The sequence below is a fragment of the Chrysemys picta genome, chromosome 1 (assembly GCF_011386835.1).
Source record: "Chrysemys picta bellii isolate R12L10 chromosome 1, ASM1138683v2, whole genome shotgun sequence".
NCBI lineage: Eukaryota > Metazoa > Chordata > Testudines > Emydidae > Chrysemys > Chrysemys picta.
The window spans coordinates 272556716-272573742 of NC_088791.1; the positions used below are offsets into that span (position 1 = coordinate 272556716).

At 45.6% G+C, this 17027-nt stretch overlaps 1 protein-coding gene across 1 annotated transcript; it reads left to right on the forward strand.

Annotated features, from left to right (window-relative positions):
• The first annotated feature begins 652 nt into the window (after positions 1–652).
• LOC135980841 (uncharacterized) lies at positions 653–3193 on the forward strand. Its single transcript, XM_065581071.1, has 2 exons — positions 653–1631; positions 2626–3193. The coding sequence occupies exons 1-2, from the start codon at positions 1055–1057 to the stop codon at positions 3099–3101; spliced, it is 1053 nt and encodes a 350-aa protein (XP_065437143.1). The 5' UTR covers positions 653–1054; the 3' UTR covers positions 3102–3193.
• Positions 3194–17027: the final 13834 nt, after the last annotated feature.

A 17027-nucleotide genomic window follows, 5' to 3' on the forward strand; every position in this document is an offset into this window, starting at 1 on the left:
ACCCTGAGTGCAGACCGCACCACTTCAGGTATCCTTCACCACCACCATGTTTTATGTTGTTTTAGGTTGTTATTGCAGCAGGCCTCCACCTGCAGTGTTATTTACAAGGCCCCACCAAATCCCCCAATTATGGGGTGAAGGAGCGAGCCAGCCAGCCAGTCCGCCGCATGCCCGCCCCCTCCATTTTGACTCTTGACTTCCCCCTTCCTTCCTCTGATTTTATCTGCTCCCAGCTGCTGGGGTTTTTTCTCCTGCTAATTAATCCCTCAGTTGTAGCTGCACTTGTGAATAGGTCTTCCAGTAGGTCCAAATTGACCTCTATTAGTGGAGATTTGAGTGACAAAGTACTGATCTTAAGTGCATTGGGGGTATGTATAATTGGTAAGCACTAATGATAATATTAATGTATAATTAGTTGAGTAGATGCTGAAGGTGAGAGGACTATCATGCTTCAATTCTTAAACAAATGAAATAATTGTTAGTGCTTTGTTTTTGTTTTTTCCTCTCCTGGAATAACTTATCATGTCTGTTCAATTTTTTTAAAGTCACTTTGTTTTCAAGGCTTAACTATTTCTGTGTGACTTAATATGACAGATGCCTAGGGCAAAATAGATTCCTTTTACCCCACCATGCTAATCCACATACCTGATGCATCTCAGGCCTGGTCTACACTAGGCGTTTATGTCGAAGTTAGCGCCGTTAAATCGAATTAACCCTGCACCCGTCCACACTGCGATGCTATTTAGTTCGACATAGAGGTCTCTTTAATTCGACTTCTGTACTCCTCCCCGACGAGGGGAGTAGCGCTAAATTCGACATGGCCATGTCGAATTAGGCTAGGTGTGGATGGAAATCGACGCTAATAGCTCCGGGAGCTATCCCACAGTGCACCACTCTGTTGACGCTCTGGACAGCAGTGCGAGCTCGGATGCTCTGACCAGCCACACAGGAAAAGCCCCGGGAAAATTTGAATTTGAATTCCTTTTCCTGTCTGGCCAGTTTGAATCTCATTTCCTGTCTGGACATCGTGGCGAGCACAGCAGCACTGGCAACGATGCAGAGCTCTCCAGCAGTGATGGCCGTGCAGTCTGGGAATAGAAAGAGAGCCCCAGCATGGACTGATCGTGAAGTCTTGGATCTCATCGCTGTGTGGGGCGATGAGTCCGTGCTTTCCGAGCTGCGATCCAAAAGAAGGAATGCAAAGATCTACGAGAAGATCTCTAAAGACATGGCAGAGAGAGGATACAGCCGGGATGCAACGCAGTGCCGCGTGAAAATCAAGGAGCTGAGACAAGGCTACCAGAAGACCAAAGAGGCAAACGGACGCTCCGGATCCCATCCCCAGACATCCCGTTTCTACGAGGCACTGCATTCCATCCTCGGTGCTGCCGCCACCACTACCCCACCAGTGACCGTGGACTCTGAGGATGGGATACTGTCCACGGCCGGTTCCTCAGACATGTTAGGGGACGGGGAAGATGAGGAAGGAGATGAGGAGGGCGAGGCAGTTGGCAGCTCTCACAACGCTGATTTCCCCGACAGCCAGGATCTCTTCATCACCCTTACAGAGATCCCCTACGAAGCGTCCCCAGCCATTACCCCGGACACAGAATCTGGTGAAGGATCAGCCAGTAAGTGTTGTAAACATCTAAACATTTATTTTTAACAAAACAGGAATATTAACAATTAAAAGAATGGGTTGTTCATGATTAGTGTGCCCTAGGCGCTTAACGGTTTAGTAAGGGGCAGTGCAAGTTTTGAAAAGAAATCTAGCAATGTCCGGTTTTCAGTGATTGTCCTGCACAAGCCGCTCTACTGTGTATTCCCTGCTACTGCAGCTACAGTAAAATGCGGTCTATATGTGCGGGGATAGAGCAGTAATCCTCCTGGGACATCTCGATGAAGCTCTCCTGGAGGTAACTTGAAAGCCGTTGCATGAGGTTCTTGGGGAGAGCGGCCTTATTGGGTCCTCCGAAGTACGACACGTTGCCGCGCCACGAGATTATCAGGTACTCGGGGATCATTGCTCTGCACAGCAGGGCGGCATACGGCCCTGGTCTTTGGAGGCTTTCCCGGAGCATTCTCTCTTTGTCGCTCTCGGAGATCCTCATCAGGGTGATGTCGGCCATGGTGACCTGCTTTTAATTAGGTAGGGGAATGTTAGTGTTGGGACTGCTTTCCCGTTCCTTTACAGAACTGTCACCGCTGGTTTGCAGCCACGCGGTGGAGGCGGGAGAGGGGCAGCCGAAAGGGATCATTCCCGGGGACAGCCGCGAGGGGGTGGGACAGGGGCAGAGTTCCCGCTTGCCGGATTGCTGGCAGCAGGGACTGACATTGATTTAAATGTGAAATGAGGCCAGTGGTAATATAAAAGTTTTAAACTGCCACAAGTGTACGGCTTACCATGTCTGCCTGCAACAGAAATTCCGTTGTGCTGCCTCGCTTCTCAAATGTGCTGTTCAAGACCCCAGGCACAGAATGCGAAGGCCGAGAATTCGACCTTGTGCTGAGTGCGCATGTGAAAGGTGCTGTGCATGGTCTTGTTCACAGAGAAAGACTATGTTCTTTGTTCACAACTACATTTATCTTTCAGAGGAATTCACTCCCTTTTTCCCATTTCCACAGCCCCGTCTGCGACTGTCTCACAACCTAGCCTGGAATCACACTCCCAGAGGCTAGCGCGGATTAGGCGTAGGAAGAAGAGGACACGGGAGGACATGTTCTCTGAGCTTATGGCCTCTTCCCAAGCCCAGGCAGCACAGCAGACCCAGTGGCGGGAGAACTTGACCCGAATGCACCAAGCCAACATGGATCGGGAGGAGAGGTGGCGGCAGGAAGACCAGCAGGCGACTCAAACGCTGCTTGGACTACTGAGGGAGCAAACGGACACGCTCCGGCGCCTTGTGGATGTTCTGCAGGAACGGAGGCAGGAGGACAGAGCCCCGCTGCAGTCCATCTCTAACCGCCCTCCCCCGCCACCAAGTCCCATACCCACCTCACCCAAAGTGCAAAGAAGGAGAGGCGGCAGAGTCCCTGCTAACTCTCACTCCACCCCTGCAGAGAGCTCTAGTAGCAGAAGGCTCTCATTTCCCAAAATTTGAAAAGTTCTTTCCTTCCCGCCTGACACAAGCCCACGTCCAAGTTTCACCTCCCAATGCCATGTGTAGTTGATAATAAAAAATTCGTTTCTGTTAACTACTGTTTCAATCATGTTCTTTTGGAGGAGGAGGGGAAAGGGGGTTGGAAATTGGACAGGACAGTCTCCTTTGGCAGGGTACATAGTCGGGGGCAGGCACAGCAGCAGGGCACATACACAGTGCAGTGATGCAGTGACTAGTTGCCCCGGTTAGTCTGGGAGGTTGTTTTGATGTAATGTTGGGGGGGGTGGGTTGCTCTGTGACTTTGTGGCGGGGGAGGGCAGTTACAGATCTTAAGCGCCGGTCCTTAGACAGGATCACAGAGCCACACAGCATGGGATCTGTAACCGTCCTCCCCCTGCCACAAAGTCAAATAGACCTCCCATACACACAGTCCCGATCAGGAGGGGTGACAGGCTCCGTTGAAACAAGCATCCCACCGCAGCGGAGCCTGTCAATCCTTGAGTTTAGAAGCTGCATTCGCATCACAACACTAGACCCGCCCCGCACCACAGTCTGCGTCCCAGTTTTAAAAAATTCCCGCTAAAACAGTATTAAAGAAAACGGTGTGCTTTAACAAAGTAGAACTATTTTTATTTCGACACGTGTGTTGGAGGGGGGGTGAAGGGGGTATGTAACTGGATAGGATAGTCAACATTACCTGGGTAAAGAAACGGGGGCAGGTTTAGCTTCTCAGTACACAAACTATAAAATCACAGGTTACCCTGCTCACTCAGGAACTTTGCTTTCAAAGCCTCCCGGATGCACAGCGCTTCCCGCTGGTCTCTTCTAATCGCCCGGCTGTCTGGCTGTGAGTAATCACCAGCCAGGCTATTTTCCTCAACCTCCCACCCCGCCATAAAGGTCTCCCCCTTGCTCTCACAGAGATTGTGGAGCACACAGCAAGCTGCTATAACAATGGGGATATTGGTTTCGCTGAGATCACAGCGAGTCAGTAAGCTTCTCCATCTCCCCTTGAGACGGCCAAAAGCACACTCCACCACCATTCTGCACTTGCTCAGCCGGTAGTTGAAGAGTTCTTTTTCAGTGTCCAGGGCGCCAGTATAGGGCTTCATGAGCCAGGGCATTAGCGGGTAGGCTGGGTCCCCGAGGATGACTATAGGCATCTCCACATCCCCAACAGTTATTTTGTGGTCCGGGAAGTAAATACCTTGTTGCAGCCGTCTAAACAGACCAGAGTTCCTGAAAACACGAGCGTCATGAACCTTGCCCGGCCATCCCACGTAGATGTTGGTAAAACGTCCCCTGTGGTCCACCAGTGCTTGCAGCACCATGGAAAAGTATCCCTTTCGGTTAATGTACTGGGTGGCCTGGTGGTCCGGTGCCAGGATAGGGATGTGAGTTCCATCTATGGCCCCACCGCAGTTTGGGAATCCCATCGCTGCGAAGCCATCTATGATCGCCTCCACGTTTCCCAGGGTCACTACCTTTGGCAGCAGTACATCAACGATTGCCTTCGCTACTTGCATCACAACAACCCCCACGGTAGATTTGCCCACCCCAAACTGGTTCGCGACTGACCGGTAGCTGTCTGGCGTTGCAAGCTTCCACAGGGCTATGGCCACTCGCTTCTGTACACTCAGTGCAGCTCGCAACCGGGTGTCACTGCGCTTCAGGGCAGGGGACAGCAACTCACAAAGTTCCAGGAAAGTTCCCTTCCGCATGCGAAAGTTTCGCAGCCACTGGGATTCATCCCAGACCTGCAGCACTATGCGGTCCCACCACTCAGTGCTTGTCTCCCGTGCCCAGAATCGCCGTTCCACGGCATCAACATGACCCATTGCCACTGTGATGTCCTCGGCGCTGGGTCGCCTGCTTTCTGACAGGTCTGTGCTACTCTCAGACTTCAGGACATCACCGCGGTGCCGTAGCCTCCTTGCCTGACTTTTCTGCATCTGCCTCAGGGAAACCTTTATGATAAGCTGCGAGACGTTGAGAGCGGCCACAACTGCAGCGATGGTCGCAGCGGGCTCCATGCTCGGAGTACAGTGGCGTCCGCGCTGTCAATGACTGGAAAAGCGCGCGAACTGTTTTCCCGCCGGCGCTTTCAGGGAGGGAGGGCGGGAGTGATGGACGGATGACGACAGTTTCCCAAAAGCACCCTCGACTCATTTTGTTACCCAGAAGGCATTGCCGGCTACACCCAGAATTCCAATGGGCAGAGGGGACTGCGGGAACTGTGGGATAGCTGACCACAGTGCACCGCTTCGAATGTCGACGCTATCACCGTTAGTGTGGACGCACAAAGTCGAATTACTGTCCTTAGTGTGGACACACACGTTCGACTTTGCAATATCGATTACAAAAATTCGATGCAAGTAAAATCGAACTACTCTCGTAGTGTAGACAAGGCCTCAGTCAAACAATTGCAGTGGACGTCATCAGACTAATAGGTACTTGCATTGATTTTCTGATCTTCTGACACAATTTGATGTTGCAATTGAAAATTTTTTACTGTGTTAAACAGACAAATCATTACTAAATGTAGGAGTAGATGAGGTGGCACATTTCGATTGGCTGCTATTATGGTTAGGGATATTTTGAGGAATAATTGTTTTTTACATGATGATCTCTGTGATTCCACACCAGCTGACTGTCACAACCTCCTGAATCAGGGGCCTACACTACCAGCATGAGTTACCATTGTCTTTTTGATCATAGTAGTGTTTACTCTAAGCAGACCTCTATTTTTGTTCAGCATAAAATTAAAACAATATGAAGTGTCAACACTATATTTTAATGAAAGTCATATTAGTTTTCAAGTACATAAAAGGTTGTTACAAGGAGGGGGAGAAAAATGTTCCCCTTAACCTCGTAGGATAGGACAAAAAGCAAGGGGCTTAAATTGCAGCAAGGGCAGTTTAGAAACAACTTCCTAACTATCAGGGTAGTTTAAGCACTGGAATAATTTGTGTAGGGAGGCTATGGAATCTCCATCACTGGAGATTTTTAAGAACAGGTTAGACAAACACCCACCAAGGATGGTCTAGATAATACCTTCCAGGCCTATGATTCTATGATTATTTTAGAACAGAATAAGGAGATTTTACTTTGCTTTTTGCTGGCAAGATTATTACTTTGGAATTTAGCTCTTACTCATTTGTTGGCATGTTTTTCTGTCTATTGATAGTAATGGTTATTGCAAATTCAGTATTACTGTTAAGGGGTGTGTGTTCTAAATGCAGTTGACTTAAGGACACCATTCTGGTGCCTTGCATATTGCTGTAGCAACAGAAATATATAGTGGAAACTTTTATAAGTGATGTCATTAATTCTGCAGAGAAACTTGATTGTAACAGGAAGTCGCCGCTAAAGAGAATTGTTATTTGCAAATTGGAAGTGCATTGAAACAATCTGGGGCTTTCATTCTATTTCACTATTACTTAAAAAAAACAAACTCACCTACATTAAAAAAAAGTTATAGTACCCAACTGAAGCGCTCAAAAGTTAGGAAATTTCAGTATTAAGGTTGCCTGTGCAACCTTAATTCAGCCTCCTTATGCAAATGCAGTATGATACAGTCTTTAATTCCATTATCATGTACTATTCTTTCCCAACAGCAAACCTGTCTTTGGTCACTACTGCTATGTCAATGGTGAGTAAAGAAAGACATGCTAGCCTTAGAATCATAGAAGAATCAAAGAAGATTAGGGTTGGAAGAGACCTCAGGAGGTCACCTAATCCAACCTCCTGCTCAAAGCCTTATGTCTACACTTCCTTGTCTGTGTAAATTTAATTCAGATCTTTAATGCTGTTTTATCACAGCTCTTCTGAAATGGCTGGAGAGCAGAACTAAGTCCATTCTCTCTCCTATAAACAAAGAGAATACTACACTTTTTTTACCATTACAATATAAGTACCTAGAGAGAGCAAAAAGCAACACACACGTCTTCCTCCATTCCCAAACACTCAACGATCACAAAAATAAAGGTATAAAAACATTCCATTCTTCATAGCTTCATTTTGCATCCTAAGTAATGTTGAAATTCAGACCTATTATACAAATACATAATACAACTGAGAAATAAATAAATTATTTGCTAGATCTATTTAACTAATTTACCCATGGAATGTTTTAAAGCAGGTCATGATTTCCCTGAAAGTACTTATTTGAATTTATTTGTTAAAATATTTTAATTTGAAATTTGAGCTGTGGTAGCTATTTCCCATTGGTTATGTAAGTCTTGTATTGGTTCTGTTATCTGATTGGATCAACGTAACTACTGTTATCAGGAAGGGGGCTTGAAGAAGCAACTGGGGCTTTGAATTTCTCAGGAAGAGATTAAACAGATAAACAAGACTAGACTGTTTTAGAAAGTTTTATATTTATTTCCCCCCTAGGCCATACAGACCTTGCCAGGGCCATCATTGCTAGGAAGCTGGTCTACTGTAAGATTTACTAGCAGGGTTTCAATTTAATTTCTCACCATATTTATGGAAAGAGAGAGAGAGAGACCCTAGCCGTATACCATCAGCACACAGTTTAAAGAAATCATTATAGAAGGACAGGAAGGAGAAATGTGTCTGCCAACAGATATGGCTAGGTTTCAGGAAGATGCAAGGAGCCAGTCCTCACATTAGCACCAGTTACATTACATTACAGCCTGGCATTTCTGCAAGAAACAGCACAGCAAGGTCCCACAGGGAATTTGATGTTTTGCCAATTTCAGGGACTAGGCACCATTTTTGAGTCCACAGGACATAGTCCAGTTTGTCTAATCCAGTGTTTCCCAAATTTGGGACACTGCTTGTGTAGGGAAAGCCCCTGGTGGGCCGGGCCAGTTTGTTTACCTGCCCCATCGACAGGTCTGGCCGATCGCGGCTCCCACTGGCCGCAGTTCACCGCTCCAGGTCAATGGGAGCTGCTGGAAGCGGCGCAGGCTGAGGGACGTACTGGCTATAGTTATTTCTGCCTGGAAGACGCTAGAGAAGTCACAGGAATGAACTTTTCCTCAAGCCCCATTTCTTTCCTGTGAATTTCTGCAGAACATAAGCAGATTTCCTGCAAAGCTCCCATCAACTTCAGTGGAAATAAAAAAAACAGTTCTTAATTACAGAGAAAAATGATAAAAAACAATAATAGTACTTTACAGCTCCCTTAAGGGGTGGCCTATTTTCCCTGGCTCCTGCACCAGAGCTACCACACTGTGTAGTGTTTTCCTGAAGCAGTGTCCTTGTCTACCTAGAGACCAGACTAGATAGATTCCATTTGATCAAAAAGAGGCATAATTTCTAAGGACATATTAGTATTTGATTTATCTTTTTTAAAAAGACCCTTTGGTCTGAAGTTTGGAAACTAATAGTAATGTCCATTTTCCTATTTCCTGGTACAAAAACACATTGACTTTCACTCTTAATTCATTCCCCAAGTCATCCCATTACTTCTGTCTGTTTCAGGAAGGTCTTTGATGTACAATAGAATAATAGCTTCATTTGTAGAGAGAGTTACTTTCACAACAGCTGGATTTCCTACAGTTAATATATGTATTTGATCTTCAAGGACCAGATCATCAAACCTGCTCCAATTGCTTTGAGATACGTTAGTGGCACAAAATCATAAAGCCAGTGGCTACAGTCCCATGAGGATTTCCCCTATTTAGGGAGATCCTTGAGGGGCATAGAGTTACCATAGCACCAAATCCTCTCCCAGCACACAGGGCATTTCCAGGATAAAGTGGGCATGGCTATCCGTACGTCCTGGCTGCCAGAATGGCCCCTCTGCATCATTGGCATCTAGGAGTAAGTTAGTCAGAAAGCTGCTCTATTTTTATGCTAGGATCCAGCCTTGCCTCAGACTCATGGGAGAGTAAAGATGGCTTAATGCAATTCTCCCCTTCTTCTCGCCCCTGCCATCTCAGTAATTGCACTGCACACAGCTCAGCCAAATCACAGGAGCTGGGGCCAAGCAAAGTCAGTCATAACAGTTGTTATGTTTCTCCTTATTCCAATCATTTTCCAAACCATGTGCATTTTCTATACAACATATCGATGTAACACCTTCCTGGTGATATAAATGAAGAGTTCATATTGGCAACTAGCTCATTTGTGTACTGATAAATATAATCATTCACAGATTAGTAGACAATTTTAAAAGTACAGATCTCAGGCCTGGTCTACACTACGGGGTTAGGTCGGATTTAGCCGGGTTAGGTCGATTTAAAAATTAATGCGTCCACACAACCAACCAACCCCGTTCCATTGACCTAAAGGGCTCTTAAAATTGACTTCTGTACTCCTCCCCAGTGAGGGGAGTAGCGCTATAATCGACTTTATTGGGTTGAATTTGAGGTAGTGCAGACACAAATCGACGGTATTGGCCTCCGGGAGCTATCCCAGAGAGCTCCATTGTGACCACTGTGGACAGCACTTTGAACTCCGATGCACTAGCCAGCCACACAGGAACTTTTGAATTTCGTTTCCTGTCTGGTCAGCGTGGTGAACTCAGCAGCACAGGTGACTATGCAGTCCCCCCAGAATCTTAGAGCGTAGAATGTTTCTATGCTCCCCTTATGATCTCTGTCCCTGAGGTTATCGCAGAAAAAAACGCACTCGCGATGACATGTTTTCTGAGCTCATGCAGTCCTCCCGCACTGATAGGGCACAGCTTAATGCATGGAGGCATTCAGTGGCAGAGGCCAGGAAAGAATTAAATGAGCGCAAAGAGCGGAGGCAGGACGTGATGCTGAGGCTAATGGGGGAGCAAACAGACAAGATGAAGCATCTGTTGGAGCTGCAGGAAAGCCAACAAGAGCACAGGCCTCCGCTGCATCCACTGTATAACCACCTATCTTCCTCCCCATGTTCCATAGCCTCCTCACTCAGATGCCCAAGAACGTGGCGGGGGAGAAGGGGGGCAGACTATGGGCACCCAGCCACTCTACTCCAGAGGATGGCCCAAGCAACAGAAAGCTGTCATTCAAACAGTTTGATTTTTAGTCTGGCTACAATAAGCAGTGTGGCCTTGTCCTTCCCTCCTCCCCCACCCCACCAGGGCTACCTTGTCCGTTATCTCTCTGTTTTTTTTTTAATTAATAAAGAAAGAATGCATGGTTTCAAAACAATAGTTACCTTATTTCGAAGGGGAGAGGGTGGTTGGCTTACAGGGACAACAAAGGGGGTGGGTTTGCATCAAGGAGAAACACACACAACTGTCACACCGAAGCCTGGCCAGTCATGAAACTGGTTTTCAAAGCCTCTCTGATGCGCAGCACGCCTTGCTGTGCTCTTCTAATCACCCTGATGTCTGGCGCGTAACAATTGTCTGCCGTTGCTTTCACGGAGGGAGCGGCGACTGAAAACATGTACTCCAAACTACCCGCGAAAATGTTTTTGTCCCATCAGGCATTGGGAACTTAACCCAGAATTCCAATGGGTGGCAGAGACTGCGGGAACTGTGGGATAGCTACCCACAGTGCACCGCTCCATAAGTCGATGCTAGCCACGGTAGTGAGGACGCACTCCGCCGACTTAATGCGCTTAGTGCAGACATACGCAATTGACTGTATAAAATCGATTTCTAAAAATCTACTTCCATAAAATCGACCTAATTTCGTAGTGTAGACATACCTTCAGAAACTGAAGAGGCTGGTTATAACTGTCACAGAAAACAAGTAACTCAAACATGAAATGTAAGAACCATGACACCCATAACTCAGGGCATAAATAAAGTACTAGATGGTGCCATGATTGCTTCTTGCATTGAAAAATCTGCCATTGCAAGAGTGCTTTAGCAAATCATGGGTATTTTTCAAAGTTATATGTATAGCATCTTTTTAAGTAGGTTTCAACCCCACTTTACAGGTAGGCACAGACCGAAGGCAATATTATAGCAAGCTACAGACACCGCTACAGCTCCAGAATACTCTCCACCCCCGCTAGTTCTCTCCCCAACATAAAAGCCTCTTGCTCAGGCGTTGTGTGGGGGACCAAGATTTGGGCTTAAGGCCCATGATATGCTTCCAGCAGTACCGTATACTGTATTCTAATTGGGGTCCAAACAAGTCTTAATGCAAACTAATAATTCATATGGAAAATAATCACACATGTATGGCAATACAAGCTATTCATTTAAGGGCCATCTCAAATAATTTATAGCCATCTTACAGGGTAATTTCCTATACGTAGGCATTGGCAGGATGACCTATATGTACAGCAAACATTTCAAGAAGATTATATACCAGCTGCGGCCAGTTAATTTTTGTCTGTCAAAATACAAATATTGTCTGCTAGATTTAGAAACTATTAAGGCTTTTTCCCCTTTAAATCTTCTAATGAGGTTTGTGGTTTTCTTCATGGTGGATAACACTGCATTGATTGCTGAAATATCTTTTCCTTAGCAGACCACCAACTCAGAACCAGTAGCAGTAGCCAGAGTAACATACTGACGTGGAAGATTACATGAGCTTTAAGCTCTCATGGGATAAGAGGGAAGGTCCTCCCATGGACTGGTAACTGGTTAAAAGATAGGAAACAAAGGGTAGGAATAAATGGCTACTTTTCAGAATGGAGAGAGGTAAATAGTGGTGTCCCCCAGAGGTATATACTGGTACCAGTCCTATTCAACATATTCATAAATGATCTGGGAGAAAAAGGTAAACAGTGAGGTGGCAAAATTTGCAGATTATACAAAACTACTCAAGATAGTTAAGTCCCAGGCAGACTGTGAAGAGCTACAAAAGAATCTCTCAAAACTAGGTGACTGGCCAACAAAATGACAGATGAAATTCAATGTTGATAAATGCAAAGTAATGCACATTGGAAAACATAATCCCAACTATACACATAAAATGATGGTGTCTAAATTAGCTGTTACCACTCAAAAAAGAGATCTTGGGAGTCATTGTGGATAGTTCTCTGAAAACAGCCACTCAGTGTGCAGCGGCAGTCAAAAAAGTGAACAGAACATTGGTAATCATTAGGAAAGGGATAGATAAGACAGAAAATATCATATTGCCTCTATATAAATCCATGGTATGTCCACATCTTGAATATTGCATGCAGATGTGGTTGCCCCATCTCAAAAAAGATATATTGGAATTGGAAAAGGTTCAGAAAAGGGCAACAAAAATTATTAGGGGTACGGAACGGCTTCCGTACGAGGAGAGATTAATAAGACTGGGACTTTTTAGCTTGGAAAAGAGACGACTAAGGGGGAGATATGATTGAGGTCTATAAAATCATGAATGGTGTGGAGAAAGTAAATAAGGAAGTGTTATTTACTCCTTCTCATAACACAAGAACTAGGGGTCACCAAATGAAATTAATAGGCAGCAGGTTTAAAACAAACAAAAGGAAGTATTTCTTCACACAATGCACAGTCAACCTGTGGAACTCCTTGCCAGGGGATGGTGTGAAGGCCAAGACTATAACAGGGTTAAAAAAAGAACTAGCTAAATTCATGAAGGATATGTCCATCAATGGCTATTAGCCAGGATGGGCAGAGATGGTGTCCCTAGCCTGTTTGCCAGAAGCTGGGAATGGATCATTTGATGGTTACCTGTTCTGTTCATTAACTGTGGGGCACCTGACATTGGCCACTGTCGGAAGAGAGGATACTGGGCTAGATGGACCTTTGGTCTGACCCAGTATGGCCGTTCTTATGGTTATTTAAGTATCAAAAGGCAAAATTTGGCCCATACCGTTTACCAGTTACAAATATTTAAAAGGGAAGAAAAAATTAATCAGTTGTAGGCTGAAAGCTGATGTTTCATCAAATATAGTTATACATACAAACTCTGAAAAAATACAGTACTGTATACTGGGGCTGACAACCATAAGCAGAATGTTACTCTATTAATCAAAATGCATTAATTATGTAATAATGACCAATAGCGAAAGCATTTCCTGGAACTTAGTGATCAGCTGAAGGCCCAAAGTGATGCCAAGAGCTCTTAACCCCACAGATCTTAAACTACTTTTGAAGAGGAGCAGCATACACCATCAGCTAGCATGTGCTACAGTTAGTAACAAGCACGTTAACTAGATGAGGACTGTCCACATACTCTGTCTTTCTCAAATGCAGCCACTGTGGCTGCATGCGGCCACCAGAGGTTTTTCGTGCTGCCACAGCCTTCTGGGCAGTGATTGATGGAGACAAAGCTGCGGCCCCTCCTTTGGAGCCACAAATACTGGAGCAGCAGGCAGCTGGTATATGTTCCCCGCCTTCCTGGAGGCAGTGGTGCTCGGGCTTCCGGCTTCAGCCCTGGGGTGGCGGGCAGTAGGCTCTGTCCCTTCGTCATGGAGCTTTGGGCTCCAGCCTTGGGCTCACCCCCCTCCCATCGCCCCTGGCCCCCACTGGCTGCTCTGGCCGCGCAGCGGCGGGCTCCACCCCCTGGCTGGAGGGCTTCAGGCTCTGGCCATGGGATCGGGATCCAGCCCCAGCCCGCAGCTGTGCATCGGCGACCAGTGGAGGTTCCCAGGCTCACCCTACACCCCTATCAGCATTGGCCCCTGCTGTATCCTCCAGGCCCGGATTTCGGCCATGTGCTGTGTCTCCCAGCCTCACCACCTCACCTCCATTGCCCCAGCCCCCACTGCCTCCCCTCCCTTCACCCCACCATTGCACCTAGGCCCCGCTGCCTCCCCCAGCCCCCCATCCACCTCCCAGGCACCCACTGCCTCCCTCAGCCACACATTGCCCCTGACCCCCACTGCTCCCAGTCCCTACCCACCTTCCCATCCAGGGCTTAATCTGTCCCCCAGGGATAGCTCAGTGGTTTGAGCATTGGCCTGCTAAACCCAGGGTTGTGAGTTCAGTTCTTGAGGGGACCATTTAGGGATCTGGGGTAAAAATCTGTCTGGGGATTGGTCCTGCTTTGAACAGGGGGTTGGACTACATGACCTCCTGAGGTCCCTTTCAACCCTGGCATTCTATGATTCTATGATACACTACGGGGAGAGATCGATCTAAGTTACGCAACTTCAGCTACTTGAATAACATAGCTGAAGGTGATGTACTTAGATCTACTTACTGTGGTGTCTTCACTGCGGTGTGTTGACGGGAGACGCTCTCCCGTTCATTCCCCTTGTGCTTCTCATTAAAGTGTAGTATCGGAGTCGACGCTAGAGCCATCCACAGTCGATTTATTGCGTCTATACACGATAAATCAACCCGCGCTAGATTGATCACTGTCCATCGATCCGGTCAGTAGTGTAGACAAGCCCTAAGTCTGTTGTGAAAAGTGATATTTGTATGTTTGTTAATATAACTGTTCGCTACCTCCCAGATAGCTGACAAGTTTGCTGCTGTGAAAAGTGAAGCAGACTTACTAGCTAGCAAATCTAAAAAAAAAAGCAACCGCAAAAGAAACAAGAACAACAAAAGACAAGAACATGCAAAGCACCTTATTTGTTTCTATTCTATTTAGGTCTAGTAAAGGATAGAGACAGCCATACATTATTTTTATTATTGAGTCTACAAAAAAAACCACTACATAAATAAATTACATTGATCTGGACATGTATATATATGCATATTTATTTGTGTTTCTAAAGTTAATTATGTATTTTAGGAAAAACTGTCAGAGCGGCCACCAGCAAGAGTTGGTGGCCACACTCTGAGGCCACCAAAAAATTCTTGTGAGACCCCCAGCGAGCATCCTAAGGTGGTAATAGATTTCCCTGCCTAGTACTTTCTAAAATATTTAGGCCCAGGTTCTCAAAAGTAACACCTTAAGTTAGGCTCGGAATCTATATTTTGTCTCCTAAGTGGCCAGATTTTTAGAAGGGCTGAACACCCAGAAATGTCCATTTACCTTATCACAGGGCAGGGCTTCTCCCGGGCTTTCAAGCACACTGTCACACCCACTCTATGTTTACTGTGCAAACATAAGCGAATAAAAACAAACAGAAACAGTCCCTCAGCTCACCTTTTGTCCTTCGGTTTCATGACCTCCCCAGCACCCACGGGTTGCTAGTGATCCTGCTTCTTGCAGCTTCTAAGTCCCATCCAGCTCAACTCCCTTTCTGGAACAACAGCCCCAGGGCTATCTTCCTGGACACCTGGCCCCTTCCTCCAGGGACTCACTCACCACAGGAGTTAGGTGAACTCTATTTCTGTGTAGTTCCACTCCCCAGACACAGCCTGTCCCTGTAACTCCTGCCCTCTGACAGGTTTTCACAGCCTCGGGTATAGCCCTGTCCCCTTTAATTAGCTCAGTTGGGCCCACCTGCTCTGACCCAGGGGAGCTGGGTCTGGTCTACTCACAGAGACCAGCTACACTGTGGTACACCTCATTGAGAGTCAGATGTTCAACACTTACGACAATCAAACAGGTCCCTAAATATGGATTTAGGAGCCTACTGTTTGGCTTCTCTTTTTCAAAAACATGGCCTAAACTTAAAATCCTACCTTGTTGCTCTACAGAGTTGAGGGAGAAAAGACCTTCCCAGCTCTCCCCCACCTCCCCCACTGCATCGTCTGTGTTTTTTCATACCTCCCCAACTTGCCCGGGAGAGAGATGGAGCTGTACCCCAGCATTTACTTCTGAAAAGTGATTATTTGATTGGCACATTGCTATAGATATGCTGTTCCATTTACAGTACTGATTTTTTCTAACGGGCAGACTGTGATACCTTTACTCACATTAAGTGGTACCTTCCTCTACAAGTAGTCCATTGACTTAAATGTGACTACTAGGGCTGTCAAGCAATTAAAAAGATTAATCGCAATTAATCACGTGATTAAAAAAAAATAATCACGATTAATCACACGATTAATCGCACTGTTAAACAATAACAAAATACCATTTATTTAAATATTTTTGGATGTTTTCTACATTTTCAAATATATTGGTTTCAATTACAACACCGAATACAAAGTGTACAGTGCTCACTTTATATTTATTTTTGAATATAAATATTTGCACTGTAAAAACAAAAGAAATAGTATATTTCAATTCACCTAATACAAGTACTGTAGTGCAATCTCTTTATCATGAAAGTTGAACTTACAAATGTCGAATTATGTACAAAAAATAAACGCATTCAGAAATAAAACAATGTAAAACTTTAGAGCCTATAAGTCCACTAAGTCCTACTTCAGCCAATCGCTCAGACAAACAAGTTTGGTTACATTTGCAGGAGATAATGGTGCCTGCTTCTTGTTACAATGTCACCTGAAAGTGAGAACAGGCGTTCACATGGCACTGTTGTAACCAGCATTGCAAGATATTTATGTGCCAGATGCGCTAAAGATTCATATGTCCCTTTATGCTTCAACCACCATTGCAGAGGCTAAGTGTCCATGCTGATGATGGGTTCTGCTCGATAACGATACAAATCAGAGCGGACCGATGCATGTTCATTTTCCTCATCTGAGTCAGATGTCACTAGCAGAAGGTTGATTTTTTTTTTTTTGGTGGTTCAGGTTTTGTAGTTTCAGCATCAGAGTGTTGCTCTTTTAAGACTTCTGAAAGCATGCTCCCACACCTCGTCCCTCTCAGATTTTGGACAGAACTTCAGATTCTTAAACCTTTGGTCGAGTGCTATAGCTATCTTTAGAAATCTCACATTAGTACCTTCTTAGCGTTTTGTGAAATCTGCAGTGAAAGTGTTCTTAAAACGAACAACATGTACTGGCTCATCATCCGAGACTGCTAATACATGAAATATATGGCAGAATGCGAATAAAACAGAGCAGGAGACATACAATTCCCCAAGAAGTTCAGTCACAAATTTAATTAATGCATTTTTTTAATGAACATCATCAGCATGGAAGCATGTCCTCCAGAATGGTGGCTGAAGCATGAAGGGGCATATGAATGTTTAGCATATCTGGCATGTAAATACTTTGCAACGCCAGCTACAAAAGTGCCAGGCGAATGCCTGTTCTCACTTTCAGATGAAATTGTAAATAAGAAGCAGGCAGCA

What these genes read in the sequence shown, in the direction of transcription:
- LOC135980841 (XM_065581071.1), top strand. Translation starts at nt 1,055, where the DNA reads ATGCAGAGCTCTCCAGCAGTGATGGCCGTGCAGTCTGGGAATAGAAAG. An exon ending in ATCTGGTGAAGGATCAGCCA is followed by an intron (nt 1,632 to 2,625) that starts GTAAGTGTTGTA and finishes CCATTTCCACAG; the next exon opens with CCCCGTCTGCGACTGTCTCA.